Below are 17,457 nucleotides of genomic sequence, written 5' to 3' on the forward strand. Positions count from 1 at the left end.
TTAGTCTATAATTATGTTTCCCTAAAGTGATATGTGTGCAATTATCATACACACACATACATAATTCACACAGTCTTCCTAAGATGCCTCTCACAGACCCAACAAACAGGAAACACTCTCACTACTCAAAACATGGCTGACATATTTTAAACAACACATCCTATATAGATTTGGGAAAGATGAAGGCTTCAGTCATATAATGGACACTTTGGCACTTGGAGTCAAGCGAGAGTCTAGGCTATGACCTCACAGCTTCTGATCTTCAGCTCCCTCCCCCACACTTCCGCAAACATGAGGTTCTATGCGGAGTGAAGAAAATGGCACGCACAAGAGCACTTTAAAATGTTGAATAACAGCGAACATTAGGGAGGGAAAGGGAAGGACAGACATGAAGTGTAACTGCTGGTGCCAAGACAAGACGTGGGAAAGAAGCAGGAAGCAATTGTCGGGTGGAGGGAGCTGGCTAACGTATGGCGGGGGAGGACCAGAGGGAACCACTGGCACTACACTAGCAGGGCAGGACTGTCACATTCACTACCCATCCCTAAGACTAGAGTGAAAATTCTCTCATGTGGTAAAAACTCTTACTTGCCCTAAAGTACATGAAGGCTATGAAACCTATGTCAAACTGAACTATTACTTCATCCAGTAAGGTCATTTCTTGCTTGGTTTTGAGAACTAGGCTAGCACCCTGGTTGCCAGTGCCACTGAGCCACATCTCCAGATACTGCCTTCTTTGGGACAGGGTCTCACTATTTAAACCGGGCTGCCCGTGACCTCACACCCCTGCATGGCTCCTGCTCACTGTTAGAAATTACGGTGTGCACCACCTACCCTGCCCAGTGGTGTGTTCTACACCAGACTCAGGATGATCAGGACGAGCCTCTTAGAAACTGTCCATGTCAGTCTTGCCCCAGTCTGCATTGCAGACACCACCTTCCACCCAACCCCCTTCTTGGCACACCACTCGTGCCCTAATTGTACTGTCTCTCTGCAAGGTCCCCTTTGCCCATTACTTAAGTCTTTGTTCAGAGCAACTTCTGACCTGGCTGTCTGCCTCTACTTCCTGCTGTTAATCCCTTTTCTACCTGCAGAGAGCGCCTGTTTTCTATCTCATCTATATCATAGTATCTCGTTAACGTGTCTTTCGTGAAATCATAATTTGTAATTTCACATATTTAATTAAATTTTATTTCCTCCACTGGTTATCTTCACCAAGACAGAAGCCATGTGTTAAACAGGTGAACAATAAACTCTAGTCCAAATGTCCTTATGTCAAGTATAAGATACAGAGAGAAAACTGACCACATTGTAACTGTATGGCTGACTAACTTTTCACAAAATGAGCACCTATTGTAAGCAACAGGAAGTCATGTAACGCCAGGATTAAGAGCTCCAGAACTCTCTTGATACCACAGATGACATGCTCCAAAGCCCCAACTTCCATATCACGTTGGTGAGTTCTGGTGCCACTGAACTTTGTATGACAGAAATCACAAAAACAGACTCCCAGTCTCTCTCTAGTCATGAGACCAATCCATGTTGTATGTAGTTGCAGGGGTTCTTTTTGGGGCTTGACAGCTCATCTGTCACTGGTCTGCAATGCCATGAGAAAGCGTGGGGCCTTTACCACAGATCAGAAAACATGGGACACAGCGCAGGAGCATTATGGGGCTGGGCAGATGGCTCAGGGGATAAAGTGAGCTCCAGGTTCAGCGAGAGACCCTGCCTCAAAAAAATAAAGTGGGGAGTGACTGAGGAAGACAGCTAACATCAACCTCTGGCCTCCACACACATGTACACATGCAAGCCCACACATGTGAACACACACACACACATATCATAGACATACTGCTTTTTTTCAAAGAAGCACTGTTATCATGAGTGCAGTGAGTACATTGCATCCCGATGCACTTGTCCACCCTTTGACGGTTCTGTCGGGCATCCTGAGGAGTGCTGCCATAAACATGCTTGTCACATCTTATATGCAAGTAACATGCCGTGTTCATACCGTAGGCTAGGGACATGGCACACTTCGGATTCTGACGTTTAGAGAGCACTGCCAAGCAGTACTTTTCAAGCATACAGCTAGAAAACACCTCACAATGGGGGACCCCACCTTCCAGTTTCTCCACAGCTGCATGATCACCTCACATGTTGGGTAGTTTCTTGGTTTTAATATCATCTTAAGATGACAGAGTGGAATGGCTTTCTTGTGTTCCCTGGCCGTGTGCACAGCTCCTTAGACAGATCCTTTCCACGCCCTGTGCCCACTTTCCTGTCGGGCATGTTTAATGTGCTACATGGGCCAAAATGCTACACGCGTCTCTGCCCCTTCCCCAGTCACCTCACTAAGCCAAACTCTGCCTCCTGTGCTGGGGTTCCAGGAGTGAGTCCCTGTCCTTGGCAGCTCATTCTCTTTTGAACTTATTTTAATGAAGACCAACTGCTAACTATCCTTTAAGGTTTGGTCCTTATTTTATCTTCTTTAGAAGTCTTTGCTTATGTCAGAAATGCTTGAGCTGTATGAGATAAAGTTATGAAGTCGTCTACAAGCCTTAATGCTTAATTTTGTATATTTAGGTCTCTTTCCTATCAGGTTAATTTTCTGTGTGTGATACAGACTAAGGATTTAAACCCACTTTCGCGTCTGCCTGAACTAGCACTCTATTTTGAGAACTCCTCTCCCGTAGTCTACTGCCGGCTGTCATAAGCAGCCGACCGGGTGGGGAGTTTGTTTGTGCACTTTACCCTCCTCTTTTAGTCTCTATCTCCACAGACATTTGTTAGAGGCAAGCTACCGGTTAACAGTTTTTATTCAACCAAGAGAGGGGGACAGAGATGGCTCAGCCGATACAACGCCATCCTGCAAGCCTGCCACCTAGGTTCCCCCAACTGAGAGGGGTGGAGACCCAGCTCTACAAAACACACGCGCGCGCGCACACACACACACACACACACACACACACACACACACACACGGTAAGTTTTAAAACTAAAATTTGAAGTTGGGTATTGTAGCACGTGCCTTTAATCCCAGCAGTTGGGAGGCAATGACAAAGGGTCTCTGTGTTGGGGTCAGGCTGGTCTAAACAAGAGGCTAGGGCTAAAACATCCTGTCTAAAACAAAAACTAGAATGACACGAAATGAAACAAGTCAGCTGAGGGCTTAAGAGACGGCTCGGTTCAGATGACACTGTTCTGGCAGAGGACGCAGGCTCAGTTACCAGCAGTCAGGTCATTTACAAACACCTGGAACTCCAGCTCCAGCTCTGTCCCGTGAATGCCTGCATGCACATCGTGTGTGTAAACTCCCACGGGCACACCATGTATGTATACAGTTTAAAAAGTCTTCAGGGAACATGCTAGAATGGACACCATTTCCTACTGTTGGTTACCACTGTGTGAATTTCCGGAAGTAATTTCAGCTTTTCTGACCGTCAGGGTCCTCATATGAACAGTGGAGCTAAGGTTTATACCTCACTATTGCCAGGAGTAAATGCAACTTCTCTTTGTAAAACATCAGTTAATACAGCACACACGAGTCTGGTTTCCTGGTGTCGGGGTACAGATGTGCTGTCTTTAGGACGTCAGTATTTTCACCTCTCCTCTGGAATGACACTACATCCCCAAGGAAGAGGAGGGTAGTTCCCCGGGACAAAAGACAAGAAGAGTGAGACAGGCAGGCTGGGGTGGTGCCTGGGTCAAAGTGACATGAGACCTCTTTACACAGTCATCACTTCTTAGTTTGATCCTATATTTACTGCTGTTTTCCTCTCTCACATACATTGTGCAAGATCCCACTTTACCTCAGACATATTTTTTCTGTGTACTGTCATCGGGCTAACCCATGCCTGAGAACGGCAGATCCCACTTTACTACAGACATATTTTCCCTGTACACTGTCATCTAGCTAACCCATGCCTGAGAACGGCAGATCCCACTTTACTGCAGACATATTTCCCTGTGTACTGTCATCGGGCTAACCCATGCCTGAGAACGGCCAAAGACATGGAGTATGCGGCATTGGCTCTGCTCTGCACCGCTAAGGTGGTTCTTTACGGTCGAGTATAAAATACAGAAAACACAGCAAACTCTAGAACAAACAGTGTTCTTATGGTTTGAAAAGTCCCTCTCAAACTCCCGTGGAAAACTAATTTCCATGGAAGTGGCAATGGTGGTAGAGTCCTGAAGAAGTGTCTGACTGAGGTCACGAGGGCTCTGCATTAGTTAACAGGTGGATGCTGGCACCAGAGGAACTCTAGGCCCCTCACACAGCCACATGCTGCCTTTTGGGGTTTTGATTGTTTGTTTTGATAGGGTTTCTCTGTGTAGCTCTGCTTGTCCTGGAACTCACTCTGTAGACTCAGAGATTCAACCTGCTTTCGCGTGCCCGGTGCTGGGATTAAAGGTGTGCACCACTGCCGCCTGCCCTTCCACACGCTCTTTATGCAGGCCTTCCCCCATGTGACATCTCTACCATAACACGGCAACAGTACGGGGACCTCTCTAGATGTGACTTCTACATTTGGGACTTCCCAGCCTCTGAAACGTAAAGTAAAGCTCTATTCTTTATAAAACTTCCAACTTCTGTCTGCTGTTGTACAGCGGATATGGAGTAGGACACAAGTGTGCACTTCCCCACTAGGTTGTTCGTCCCTTGAGAGTGGCTGTTTCACCTCGCACTTGCCTCCTTTAGGGCCCGCAGTACAGAATACCTGCTGACAGGATTTAATGACTGCCAGAGCACTGCACAGCCCCGAGCTCTTTGTTTTCAACTCTCCTACCCTTGTTCACACTTCCCTCAGTCTCTACATAACCTTGTGTTCTTTTGTGGGTTCTCTCGACTGCTTCTGTTGCTTCCTGCTCCATACACAGCACTTTCTGAGACTGGATATGTGCTCCTCTGTCTGCACCTCTAGGTCTGCTGGCCCTGAGCTTTTCCCTGCACCAGTACTCAGGAACATGGGGAAGGGAATATGAACTAAGTCAAGGGACTCTGGAAAACATGAACTGCTCCATCAAAAGAGATACTGGGGAAACTAAAATAGAAAGACAAGATTATTTTAAAACTACCCTTTCTAAAACTAACTAACCTTCTACCCTGCTAGAGAAACCATTCACCTTTGCAAATACACTGTCTTAAGAAAGGGAGTCAGAAAGAAAGAGTGGGGGGCGGGGGACTACACTCACCCATGGAAATGAGACAAAGTTATCTGTTATGATGCATTTGCAGGAACTTAACACTGAGGCACGAACAACTGGTGCTAATTTGTTAAATCTCAAGGAATACCCAGTCATTAGTCGGCTGCTTTTGGTGACATGCAAATGAAGGCGTCATAATCATACCTGAGGCCAAGCTGGCTTCGAGGATACACAAAGGCACACCTTACAGTCAGATGCCTGGGGTCTGAGAGTGCACGTGCGCACACTCACGCAATATGTACCTTAAAAACCTTAGACTTTTGAAATCCGCCAGCCCATCTATTTCAGGAATGTAGACTTTATAAGAAAGTCCATTACATCCATGCTTAAATGTCCAAGTAGCGTTTTTTTATAGGCTGATAATACGCGGAGTTCTATTTTCATATTTATACTCGTTGGTATTGCTAATACTCACAGTGCTTTTAAACTTACGAATGTCCTTAGTAACATTCATAATCTCTCATCTTTCTCAGTGAGAGAGTTGTGTCAAGTTTGTCTTGGATGCAGAACCTTTTTATTCTCCAAACAAAATCTTAGTTACACCAACTCAAATTTAAAGAGACAACAGCAACATTATCAAAGGTTCCTTTTTCTTTTTAAAATTTCTCTTTTTAGTGTAGAGATGAGGAACCTAGGAGTCTCGCCCCCAGAGGCCACTCCTAGGGACCTTCCTGGCAGAAGGGACACATTTTGAAACCTTTATTCTTAACAGTGGTTTATCTTGGCAGATGGAAGACAAATCTGGGGCTCACAAAGGCTCGGGAGTGGCTCTTGAGCCACAGCTCAGCCCTGATGGCCACTGCTCTTCTGTGTCAAGAGCGTGGGAAGAGAGGAAGATTATTAAAGGATTCACTTTCCCAGGACGTGATGAAGCGCCTGGAGCGCAAGCAGTGCTTGTCTTCTGAGTGAGGAGCTTACAGGTAGTTTGCATTTTTTGTCCCTTACATGCCTTTTTCTTAGACTGCCTATGAGTGTGTATTATTTTCCTAAGCAGAAAAATAATATTATCTACTTTAAAAGTGGATTCTCAGTAATTTTTTCAGACTTCTTTATTTTGGTTGTATTTAAAGCATTAACCATTCTGCGGCTCACTCAGTTGAAGTAAATGTCCTCAGTCTGACAAAAACAGAAGACACAGAATTCCAGGGGAAGGGGACACCTCCTCCCCTCCCCCACCACGCCCAGGCTGCGTTGTGACTGCCCCACAAAAAGGCACTCCGTGGTTTGGTTCCTGTGTCTTGTAAATGATGTTCAGTTCTAGGAAGCCTCTGTGTCCCTGCTCCCTTCAGACCCAGGAGAGAATCCCACAAGTGTCTCCACCTGGCACTTCTCTCTCCTTGCACTAAACACAACTTAATTACACATTGATTTGCTGACACGGTGCCTGCTTCTACCTACGAAACTAAAGTTTCATGAAGGCACAGTCAATGATTCGCATTTGCCAAGATGTTCCGCCATGCCTGGGACAATGTCTAGCAGTTGTTTATAAACATCTGCTGAGGACTGTTGAATAGACAGCCACATGAAGACCTTCTCTTATAAATAGGCTGTCAAAGATCCTATTTTCAGTACTGTTTATATTTCTGAAAGCTTCGGTATTGGCCCAGTGTCACACTCATGACACATACTTCATAAAAGCAGCATTAACTGCCCCCATGGCTTACAGATAAACCTATTTAAGGACCACTGGTCCATTATGGGAAGAGCCTATATCTTGGAGAAGGAACATTCTGAACACTAAATACGGTTTTGTTATTTCAGCATTTTCTAGAGCTTCCAAACCCCAGTTACTTAGCTAAAGCAAACTATAGAAAGTTCATCTCAATGTCCTGATTCCTACCACATGCCTCCCACACATACAATGCTAAGCAGCCACTCATATAGAAGCCATCTTGTCAGGCATTCAAATTGTATTCTAACAATGGCAAACCGATAGTCTCAGAGGTGCTTTTACAACTAAATGGAGATCTTAAAAACACCAAAACAAACAGTGTAAGAAAAATAACCACAGAAGGTACCAAGTAAGCAGAGCCATAACATTTTAAATACTTCCAAATATTTGGCTTCAAAGCATACATGGAGCATGTGGGCTTTGCACATCTTCTCCTGCCAAGTCTCAGTAAAAGCTCTACACTGCAGTCATCTGAAACAGCTGCTCGCTCTCATCTTCCAATATCTGCTTTCAAACACAGACCTATTTGCACTTTACAGCTCAGATGCCTGTATGCTCCCACTACAGCTGCGCTGAGATAACCCTCCTCCAGCACAATGCTAACCTCAAAGGCAGGAGCTGAACTGCACTGGGTTGTTAGGGCCCTGAAAAAGAAAATGTGAAATGCTAGGACTCTAGATGGAGGAAAATCTCCCTGTCTCTTGACTTGTAACTCTGAATTTCCTGAAACAGTTTCACGTTTCCCACGCTGTCCGTGCAGGACCTCAGGTGTAAACTGTGAAATCCGCCTCACTTGGGTTGTTGGAAGGCCGGAGCCAGAGAAAGATCTTAGTCTGGTGCTTTACAACATTTCCCACTTTTGCTGTCATTTGCCTGTTTCTTAGGACTGTGTGTAATCACAAGTTATCTAGCTGTGTGTGGTTTCAGCTTCTTAGGGCGCCACAGCACTACAGAGACTGTAATGACGGGCATTCAGTGGTTTCAGTTTCAACTGAATGGGTGTATTCTAACTCATCAGACAGCAGTGAGCACAAGTACTGACCGTCAGTCTTCTGTTTCTCTCCAATCTGTCCCTGGAGCCTTGCTTTTAAAGGGTTCTCAAAAGGACAGGTGTGACGCCACTCCTGAGAGTCTGTCCTCTTATGAAATGGCAGTCCTCCTTCATGCTATCCTTACTCATTATCTTTCATGCACACAGTGTGTTGCTGTGTGTGTATCTGCACTATACGCATACTGTTACTCATAAAGGCCAGAAGAACACCACCAGATCTCTGGAACTAGTTACAAGTGGTTGTAAGTCACCACGTGGATGCTGGGAACAGAGCCAGGGCTTCCGGAAAAGCAGCCAGTGCTCCTCACTACCTAGCTCTCTCTCCAGCCCTTGAAGGAATGCAAGTGAAGAAATACCTGGCAGTTTAGGGAACAGACTAAAGGGAACGGGGAACTTCCCATCCTAACAGCATTCCTCTTCGTGTGCAGCTGTAAGAACAACCCAGACACCTAACTCCAGACAACGCGTGTGCTCCCCAACCTTACCTCTTTATGCACCTTCCAACTGTCTACCGTCACATTGAACAGAGCTTTGAGGGCCTCAATGGCACAGTCTGTCTCCTGAGGTGAGAGAGGAGGTCCATTATGGTCTATGGCCGACTCATACTCATCGGTCCACTTGATGCTAAAGGCACTTTCCAAGATCTGGGTTAGCAGCGGCAGTCCCTGGAGCTCGTAGCGCAATTGTGACCTGATGTCAGTGTGCAAAAGTGACAGGACAAAGAGCAAGCGCAGGTCAAAGCACTTTATGTCATTGATAAATTTTCGGTCTTTGCACTTCCTCAGGAGGTTACAGAGCTTTGCAGCGAGATTCAGTTCCAGGCTAAGCTGCTGTGCCACCTGACTATTGAACACGATGTTACATAGACATTTCAATGACTCCACAATGACCGGGAACTCTGACACCTTCTCCAAAGAATCGTCCGACTCATGGAGCTTGGCCAGTCTCAGCAGTATTTGCATATTTTCCTTAGTTGTTACAGGAACTAAAATCTTTTTGTCTCTGGAGAGAATGCGGAGTACTTCCAGGCAGGACACTTGACATGTTGTTGGGACATCCTTTACCAGGACCTTAAATATGCCTTCACAGAGTTTCTGAAAAACAAGAACAAGTATGCCAAAATCATTATTTGGCTCAAATGACTTCAAATAGAGTATTTTCTAACAATGCAGGCTAAAGATAAGGCTATAAAATCTGGCTTTATTTTTATATAAATCATAAAAATATCAGAACCAGAAGACAGGCTCTGTTTTGTACACATCTCTCAGTTGTTTGCAGAAATGAAAATTAGGGTCCAGAGAGGGTGAGGAACTTGCACCAGGCAGTGGATCAGCGACACAGGAAGAGCTGAGGGGATGCAGTCAGTGCCTTTTGGGTACTGTCTGGGTTTTCTGTTTTGTTTTTTTCTTAAAACCACATATTTTACCTTAAATCACTAGAATAAGGTATCTTTGATAGTTTTAATTTTAACAGGGCCTTTAAAAGCATAATATTGGGGCAAAGGGGAATCATGGCAAATCACAGTTCTTCCCTCCAGAGAAGTAAGTAAGGCCCATAGCTGGGGGTGGGGGGAGGGTGGGGGCAATGCCCATGGAGGCCAGAGGATGTTGGCTCCCATGGAACTGGAGTTACAGGTAGTTGTGAGCCACCCGATGTGGGAGCTGAGACCAAACCTGGGTCTTCTGGAAGAGCAGCAAGCACTCTCAACAGCTGAGTTCTCTCTGCAGCCCTTATCTCGTGTTTCAAAAGTATCTGTATTATTGCCAAATTTAGTAATTTGCCTGAAAATTCAATGTTAGCTTTCTGTATAAACTGCAGATCTGCGTCTCTCAAAGCTAATCTCATTCACTTACAAGCCAAGCAAGTGTGATCGTTCTACTTTAAGGCATTTTCTGTACTTTATTATTTCCATCTATGAGTCTAGCATAGAGTTTAACGCCTCACAAAGAAACGACTTGGCTCAGACATCATTTTGCCAAGACCCTCAAGGTCATATGTAACTTCCTGATACAGCTAGTCATATGGAAATGTTAATACACCTAATCAAAATATTAATTTTAAATGTAAATATGTTCTCTAAATAAAGATATGAAGGAGCTTTACTTGACAGGCTGAAAACTAAATTCCGCAACCATGTCAACTCTACCCCTTCACATCTGAGAGTAAGGCTTTCTTTTACTGTTTTAACCATTGTTAAGGCAGTATTTTAAGTGGGTGTCATCTAAGGCTAGAGGTACAGATGTATGGCAGTTATTAAAATTATATAAGGCAGAAAACTCCTCCATTTCAGATCAGCCAAATTTAAAACAAATACACATATTATCTCCTGTGGTGTGATCTAGGGAAAGTCAAGCAGTACTTGTACCACCACACAACTTTTTTCAAGAAAGAAATGATCTATCTTCCTACATAAGAAACCTAGAATACAGGACTGGAAAGATAGTTCAGCTATTAAGAACACTGGCTGCTTCTCCAGAAACTGGCCTGTCCCATTCCCGGCACCCACAAGGAAGCTCAAAGACATCCGTAACTCCAGTTTCAGGGGATGCAATGCCCTCTTCTGGCCTCCAAGGGCATTGCATACTGCATGCATATGGTACAGGCATACATACCAGCAAAACACCCATACACATAACACTACAGAATTAAGCAAATATAAAATATAATATGTGAATATGGTATAGTACACAGATATCTATTTTCTAAACTAAGAGCAACAGCAACAGCACAGTCTCTTTCTTCTTCAGACACAGAGGGAAGACAACATGGAGGTAAATTAGAACAGCCAAGGCTACATGCAGACCGAAAGGACTGGGAAACTGAAACCAATAAAGAAAATGCAAGACATCTGAGACATCTGCAGAGTTTATACCTTAAACCTAAAAGCTTACTAAAGACCACCCAGAACCAAACACAAGAGTTTCTGTTTTCCGGCAGCTGTCAATCCTAGGTTCTCCAGAGCATGTTGTTTCTCATGGCCGACATACCCCATGCAATGACTGGTAAATACCAGGTTTTAGCTGTTAACTCACTTCCTGAAAATACAAGTACTTAAGAACATGTAGGTCTGGAGAGGTGGCTCAGCAATGCAGGTGCTTGTCACAGGAGCATAAGGATCAGAGCCTGGAGCCCTAGAAGCCACATGCTTGTTGGGTGGGCATGGCGGCTTGCCTGGAATTCCAGGGTGTGGGAGGCAGAAATGAGATCCCTGGACCAACCCAGCTATCTGAATAGGACTGGTGCACTCTGGACTCAAATGAGACCCTGCCACAATAATAAGAGGAAGGATGATCAAGAAGATGCCTGCCATCAATCCTGGGTACACACACATGCCCTGCTTGCCCACATATGTGTATCCTTATTTATGTGCCTATATACACAACATGTGTGCACACCAGGAACCCAGAAAAAAAAAACAGGCAAAAGTAGCAATCAAGTGGTAGTTAACAGATATCCTTACTATTTTACTACACCCAGTAATTTCTAGTCAAAGAAATTTAGAAGACACCAGTTGTGTCAGAAAAAGTGGGTATTTATATTACAATCAAGCCAAAGGGCTGAAGAGCAGGCTTCTCTATGACTCTGACTGCCTATACTATTTCTAAAGTTCAAAGGCCCTCATGTCTTCCCTTCTCTCTGCCCTGCTAGTATTTATCCATGTGTAGCTGGGGACTGAACCTAGGGCTCTGTGTGTGGCACATAAGTGTCCTACCACTGCACCAAAGATGAGCGGTCTCTAAACTTACTTTATTCTTTTTTCAACAATGTTTCTTCCTATATCCCTGGCTATCCTAGAACTCACTCTGTAGCCGGCCTGGCCTCACAGAGACCCACCTACCTTTGCCTCCCAAGTGTTAGGATTAAAGGCACTAGCTACCACTGCCCAGGCAATTTTATACTTTAAACATATTGCAGGCCTACAAAGCCAAAGTATAAGACCCAATAACACACACTGAACAATAAAATCTCAATAGTTCTCTATACAATTGCCAGGAAAGAAATTAAGCAATCTGCTCCAGAATTCAAAGTCTAGAGTAGACATAATGATCCTCCTCAACTCCAACATCTCCCATCACCGCTCAAGGACCCATGAGAAGCTGTTACAGCTCACCTCCAGCTTCTGACTCAACAGAGAAGGGGTGAAGCTGGAACCTTTGTACCTGATCATGTTGCTCCTCTGGTGGTCAGAAACCAGAGTCTAAGAAGTACTGAATACAATTAGCACAGGCTGGCACACGGTAGTTAACTAAGGTTCACTGTATGTGCAAATGCTGACACACTGAGCACACGGCAGAGCTGAAGGTCGCTGCACAAACACATCAACTCCTTTAGTGTCCTGGGCTCATGTGTACACACAGTAGGGATACGAATGATCGCTATCTGATGGCAAGTTCTTTCTTAAATGTTAGAAGCCATGTGAGTGGGGCATATTACTTGTTTAAGGTTGGCCCTGGGCTTGAAACTTGTTCACCTTACCAAGGACCTTACAACCAGAATAGGATGGTATAATTAGAAACAGGTTGGCACTTAACTTGATTACACTGCACTTATATTTAGTATCGCACAGACAGAGCACACAGAACAAGGACTGGCAGGCGATGGACTTTAACACAGTCTCTACTACACACGCGCACAGGACAGAATCCTAAGTCTTCAGCTTGGCACTTAGGACCCTCTGATCTGTCTTTAAACTTTTTAAACGTGTGTGTGTGTGTTTGCCTGCACATGGGCAGAGGCCATGGGACAACTTTGGGAGGTCTCCTTTCCTCCAAACATGTGAACATGTGGTTCCGAGAAACAAAGGCCTTTACCTTACACAGCCTGCTCTCTAACAAGGCATCCTCAGCAAATGCAGCTCTTGCTAAAATACCTCACATTTAGCTCTTTGTGCTCTGACCCTCCCCGATCTCTGCACATCAATCTTCTCTGCCTATAGTTCAGCCATTTTCTAAGCTAAGTTTAAATCTTACTCCAAGTTTTCCCTAAACACTTTAACCCCCAACATTCTTCCTTCCCAAGGACTATCACAGCCACAATTAGTAGTTATAATAATGAAAGCATGCACAGCCACACGTACTATGTTCTACGTGCCGGGCAGAAGGCCTTACCCGCAGTTAAGCTATCTGACTTTCGATGGCATGCATATTATCTTAACAAACAACTGTAATCACATACACCTCATTTGTTTCCTGACACTTGGAGCCCAGAGCAATCAATGGAGTTAGCATTATAAGGTATGGCTTCCTAGTCCTATGTTTTTGTTTATGAGCTTTGCAGTTTACTAAAAACCTTTATTTGTGCCTTTTGATCTGAACAATGCATACTGAATATTCATGATATGACTCTTAGTAGACCAAGTGACTGCTGAAGACGCTGAGTAAGAGGTAGGTGGGGACTCCCGCCAGACCATCTCATACGCCTGCAATCTCTACTGTGTACCAATGGTTATGCCGCAGTATCTCCCACTTAGTAACTGTCATCTTGAGCAGGTCACTTTATTGGGCTTCTTTCTCCCTCAATGTCATGCTTTAATATATAAGGCCCTGAAGGGCACCCTTGGCCAACCCAGGACCGGCAGGCAGGGTTTCCTGAGCATCTGTAGCACTAAGATCATCTTTGGCTTAGCTGTAAAACAAGCAGGATAATCTGTGAGGGGTGTGAACATTTAAATGATCTATTTATGACCTATACACTCCATGTGAACATTTAAATGATCTATTATGATCCATACACTCCATGTGAACATTTAAATGATCTATTATGATCCATACACTCCTAAGAGGTGGCTTCTAAAGCTATGAGGGATGTGAACATTTAAATAATCTATTATGACCTATACACTCCATGTGAACATTTAAATGATCTATTATGATCCATACACTCCATGTGAACATTTAAATGATCTATTATGACCTATACACTCCTAAGAGGTGGCTTCTGAAGCTATTTTAAAAGCAAATGTCAAGTTGTTGGTTTTTTTTTTTTTTTTTTTTTGGTTCTTTTTTTTCGGGGCTGGGGCCCGAACCCAGGGCCTTGCGCTTCCTTGGCAAGCGCTCTACCACTGAGCTAAATCCCCAACCCCCAAATGTCAAGTTTTAAACATAAAGAAAACATCTTTGTTTAAAAACCTAATATCACAGTCTATACATGAACCCAAAAGAGGTCCTTCTGAAAGCACGTCACCGTGGGTGAGTGCCCTCCCAGCCTATCACAGAGAGGAGGGGAGAGACATGAGACATAAAAACTGAGAGGGTTCACTTAGCAATCTTGACAGGAGGCTGACACTGCTGGGACAGCTGAGAATATAGTTAAAGTGCTATTCTACTGCAATGTAGGAGGCGATGAACCCACCAAAACCCTCAGTCCTTTACACAAACCACCTGTGAGGCACTGTTACAGATGATACATTTTCTTTTTAAGTTTTCTTTGAGACTATAACAAAGAAACTAAAGCCAACTGGGATCCAGAGGGTAAAAAGCCTCGTTAAGTATGCTCATGTAGAGTTTCATCATTAGGCACTGAAGTAAAAGTGGAAAGTTGTCCACCAATGAATCCACCTTCCCTTTCTTAGGTAGTAACCCATGGCTGCTTGGTTACACCACATTGGCTAGTTTAGAGACAGATCACTGAGCTCCTGCCAATGCTGTGTTATGATTAATCTAAGATAGGGCTTCACCTTCTCCCCTTTCCTGTCCCTGTCTACAGTATAACCAAGACATGGCTCCCTGGTCTAGGCCGTCTGTAAGACTCTTAAGAGTCTGCTTAGACAGGAAGCCTGACTTGACAACCTGGAAAGAAATGTGCCCTCCCCACAACTCCAACCCCAAACAATTCTTGGAGCAGAGCAATTCACATTCCTGGACAGTCACCTCAGAACAGTTACTTGAAAGGTAAAAGGTAACACCTTAATCCCTTAAACCACTTCTATCTTGTTTGTCATTTTAAATGTGACTCTTTTGTCACAATTTAGTTACAACCTGGTCAGAGCTCACCTTTCAGATATGGGTCTCATGCGTGCTCTTTCATAATCTTCTATGCTACCACTTTAAATACATGGAGCTTACGTTCTGCTATGAGGTCTAAGCAGGAACACTTCCTAGCTAATACCCAAAGGCAGGCTACTTTGTACATTCATTTGTTCCTTTCTTTAGCCACAATCAAGAATTCCCTAGGTGACTCTCAAATCCTAGGTGGTGTGGAGAGACAAGGGTGAAGGTAAGGAATTTAGTCAAGTGGAGTGTTACAAGGAAATATAAGGCACACTAACGTGGTGGGTGCTCTCACAGAGCCAAGTCACACATTTCTTTTATTATTGACAATTTGGATTAGAAAATTCTTTGTTTTCAAAGGCTGTTTTATGTTTTAGGAAATTTATTGGCATTTTTAGCTCTACAGCATGCTAATAGAACAGGAGCACTGCCACCAAGTCATCACAATAAAAAATGTTCACGGCACTGTCAATGTCTCCCAAGGAACAGCATCAGCTCCCCTCACTTAGAAACACTGTTCAGCCATCTAGCACAGATTTTCAGTACTTGGGGTTCTCAAGGATGGGGGAGGGGGCGGTTGGGGGGGTGAAGAAAGGCAACATTCTGATGCTGGGCACCCCAGGCTAATGGAGAAAGAGGAATAAATAAAACCATAACTTTGATATTATGATCAAAGTAGCCAGGATCAGTAACTGGAGAAACATTAGTTTGGGGATGCTTAGCGAATTCTGAATGTGAGAAACTGCTAACCACACAGAGCAGAGGAAAGAAGCACGGCAGCGCCAGGTATGTCTGAGGTGTGGAAAGCCCATGTGGTCAGACTAGCAGCAGGCTGCTAAGGGATGAGACCTGATGTAAGCAGGAACCAGGTCAGGTGGAGTCTTACAGACTTAGCTCTACTGCTATGGAAAATCACTAAAGAGTTTATGCAGAGAAGAGATAAGGCCAATTAAAATGTAAAAACAGAAGAAAACCAGCCTGGCTGTATATGGAGAAGAGATTGGGAGAGAGCAAGCATAGCTTCAGTTGTAGTGGGAGCAGCAGAGGGAAGAGACTGACAGAACTTCGCTGTCCAGGAGAAAACTTCTGGCTTAGGCAGGCTTAGAGAGCTTTGTAAGAACACAGTGTGTCTGAGATGCTTAGAAGAAATGTTAGCTAGGAAGCTGAATGTATGTGGGAGAGCCTTAAGCAGCCAATGAAGCTCTGCTTCTGTATGAGGAAGGAACACTTCCGTTACAACCAGATATGACTGTATAGAGAACAGAAAGAAAAGGTACAAGAGCCCTGGACAACGCCAACACCGTGACTGGTCTTTAAGGGGAAATTTAGAAGTCTGGGTGTTCTGGGAGACAGACGAAAGCATTTTAAGGATGGAATGCTCAGCTGTTTTAAATGCAGACAAAAGATCAACTAGCCTAGGGATTTGGCAATGCTAGATCATAAGGACCTTGAGAAAGAAGATTCTAAAGAGTACCTAGGAGCAGAGAAAGTGAACAGTAGGTACTGCTCGAGACACAGAAGAGAACTGTGGTAGTGATCAGAGGGACTGTGTGGCCAAGAGACAGACAGACGAGGTTGTGTCGGCGTGATGAGGGACGGAGAGTCTGGGCCTACTCCAGAGGCAAACAAGGAGCTTGCAATAGGGTGGGAAGCAAGGGAATGACTACACTTGAATTTTGGGAACAGCCCTAACTCAAAATCTGGAAAATGGATAAACAAAAGATGAGGCAGGCCCAGAAGCGCAGCGAGCAGTTACACGGCTATGCAGGAGCAGCAGTGAAGCCAGAGGTCTGAAGGAAGACAGGAGGGGAGCTGTGGAATGGCAGTGACAGCTGTACTGATGGACGGCTGGATGAATGGTTTGAAAAGTGAAGGAGAGAGAAGCACAAAGAGCCTTGCTGTGTCCAGCTGGCTAACTTGGCCGGCCATACTCACTCCAAGGTGAGGGCTGGTTCCCTGAGGCAGAAGACAACCCTGCTGCCGACAGGACTTCTCTGTGCCAGTCTCACAGTGCTCAGTCAGTCACCCAAGCACGCACAAGTGCTGGCAAGAGGTCAGTCCCTGTAGCTGACCTCTGTAAACTTATGTTCAACTACTGTTCCAGTGCCCTTGATGCAGGCACAGTCACTTGTCAATACTTGTCTGAGCCTCTCTGGAGGCCTTGCGAGTTTCTTATTTCCCATACTTAGTGTGTCCTCTCAACTGCCCACCTTGCTAAATCATTCCTATCTTAAAAATAATGCCATCTTTTTCCCCATCCCAAAGAGGGAGTCCAGAGTTCTTGATACCTCTGCTACAGATCTGAACATGGTTGACTCTGAACTGTATTTGTGAAGACTTATCTCTTCTCAAGCTAGAGGGAGCAGGTCCTGTGACATCTGTCTGCTCTTCCCTGGGTACGCCAGATACACAAGTTATGTCCCCAGGATTGAGGAGGTGGCTAAAGCTCTGGGTTTCACTCCAGGCTGCCACTTCCCTCAGCGTCAGGACTTGGACAAATGACAAGCTTCTTTAACTTCCTTATCTGTAAAGAGAACCTA

The 17,457-nt window shown here is 44.6% G+C and overlaps 1 protein-coding gene across 4 annotated transcripts in view; it reads right to left on the minus strand.

The window, feature by feature from the left end:
• The window catches only part of Ric8b (RIC8 guanine nucleotide exchange factor B), a 94,468-nt gene that overhangs the window by 56,940 nt on the left and 20,071 nt on the right, over positions 1-17,457 (minus strand). For all 4 annotated transcript variants that reach the window (XM_032910385.1, XM_032910408.1, XM_032910393.1 and 1 more), the window contains exon 3: positions 8,414-9,022. In XM_032910385.1, coding sequence (XP_032766276.1) covers positions 8,414-9,022 — 609 coding nt within the window. The remainder of the gene's footprint in view (positions 1-8,413; positions 9,023-17,457) is intronic.

The sequence above is a fragment of the Rattus rattus genome, chromosome 1, assembly GCF_011064425.1.
Source record: "Rattus rattus isolate New Zealand chromosome 1, Rrattus_CSIRO_v1, whole genome shotgun sequence".
NCBI classification, from domain to species: Eukaryota; Metazoa; Chordata; class Mammalia; order Rodentia; family Muridae; genus Rattus; species Rattus rattus.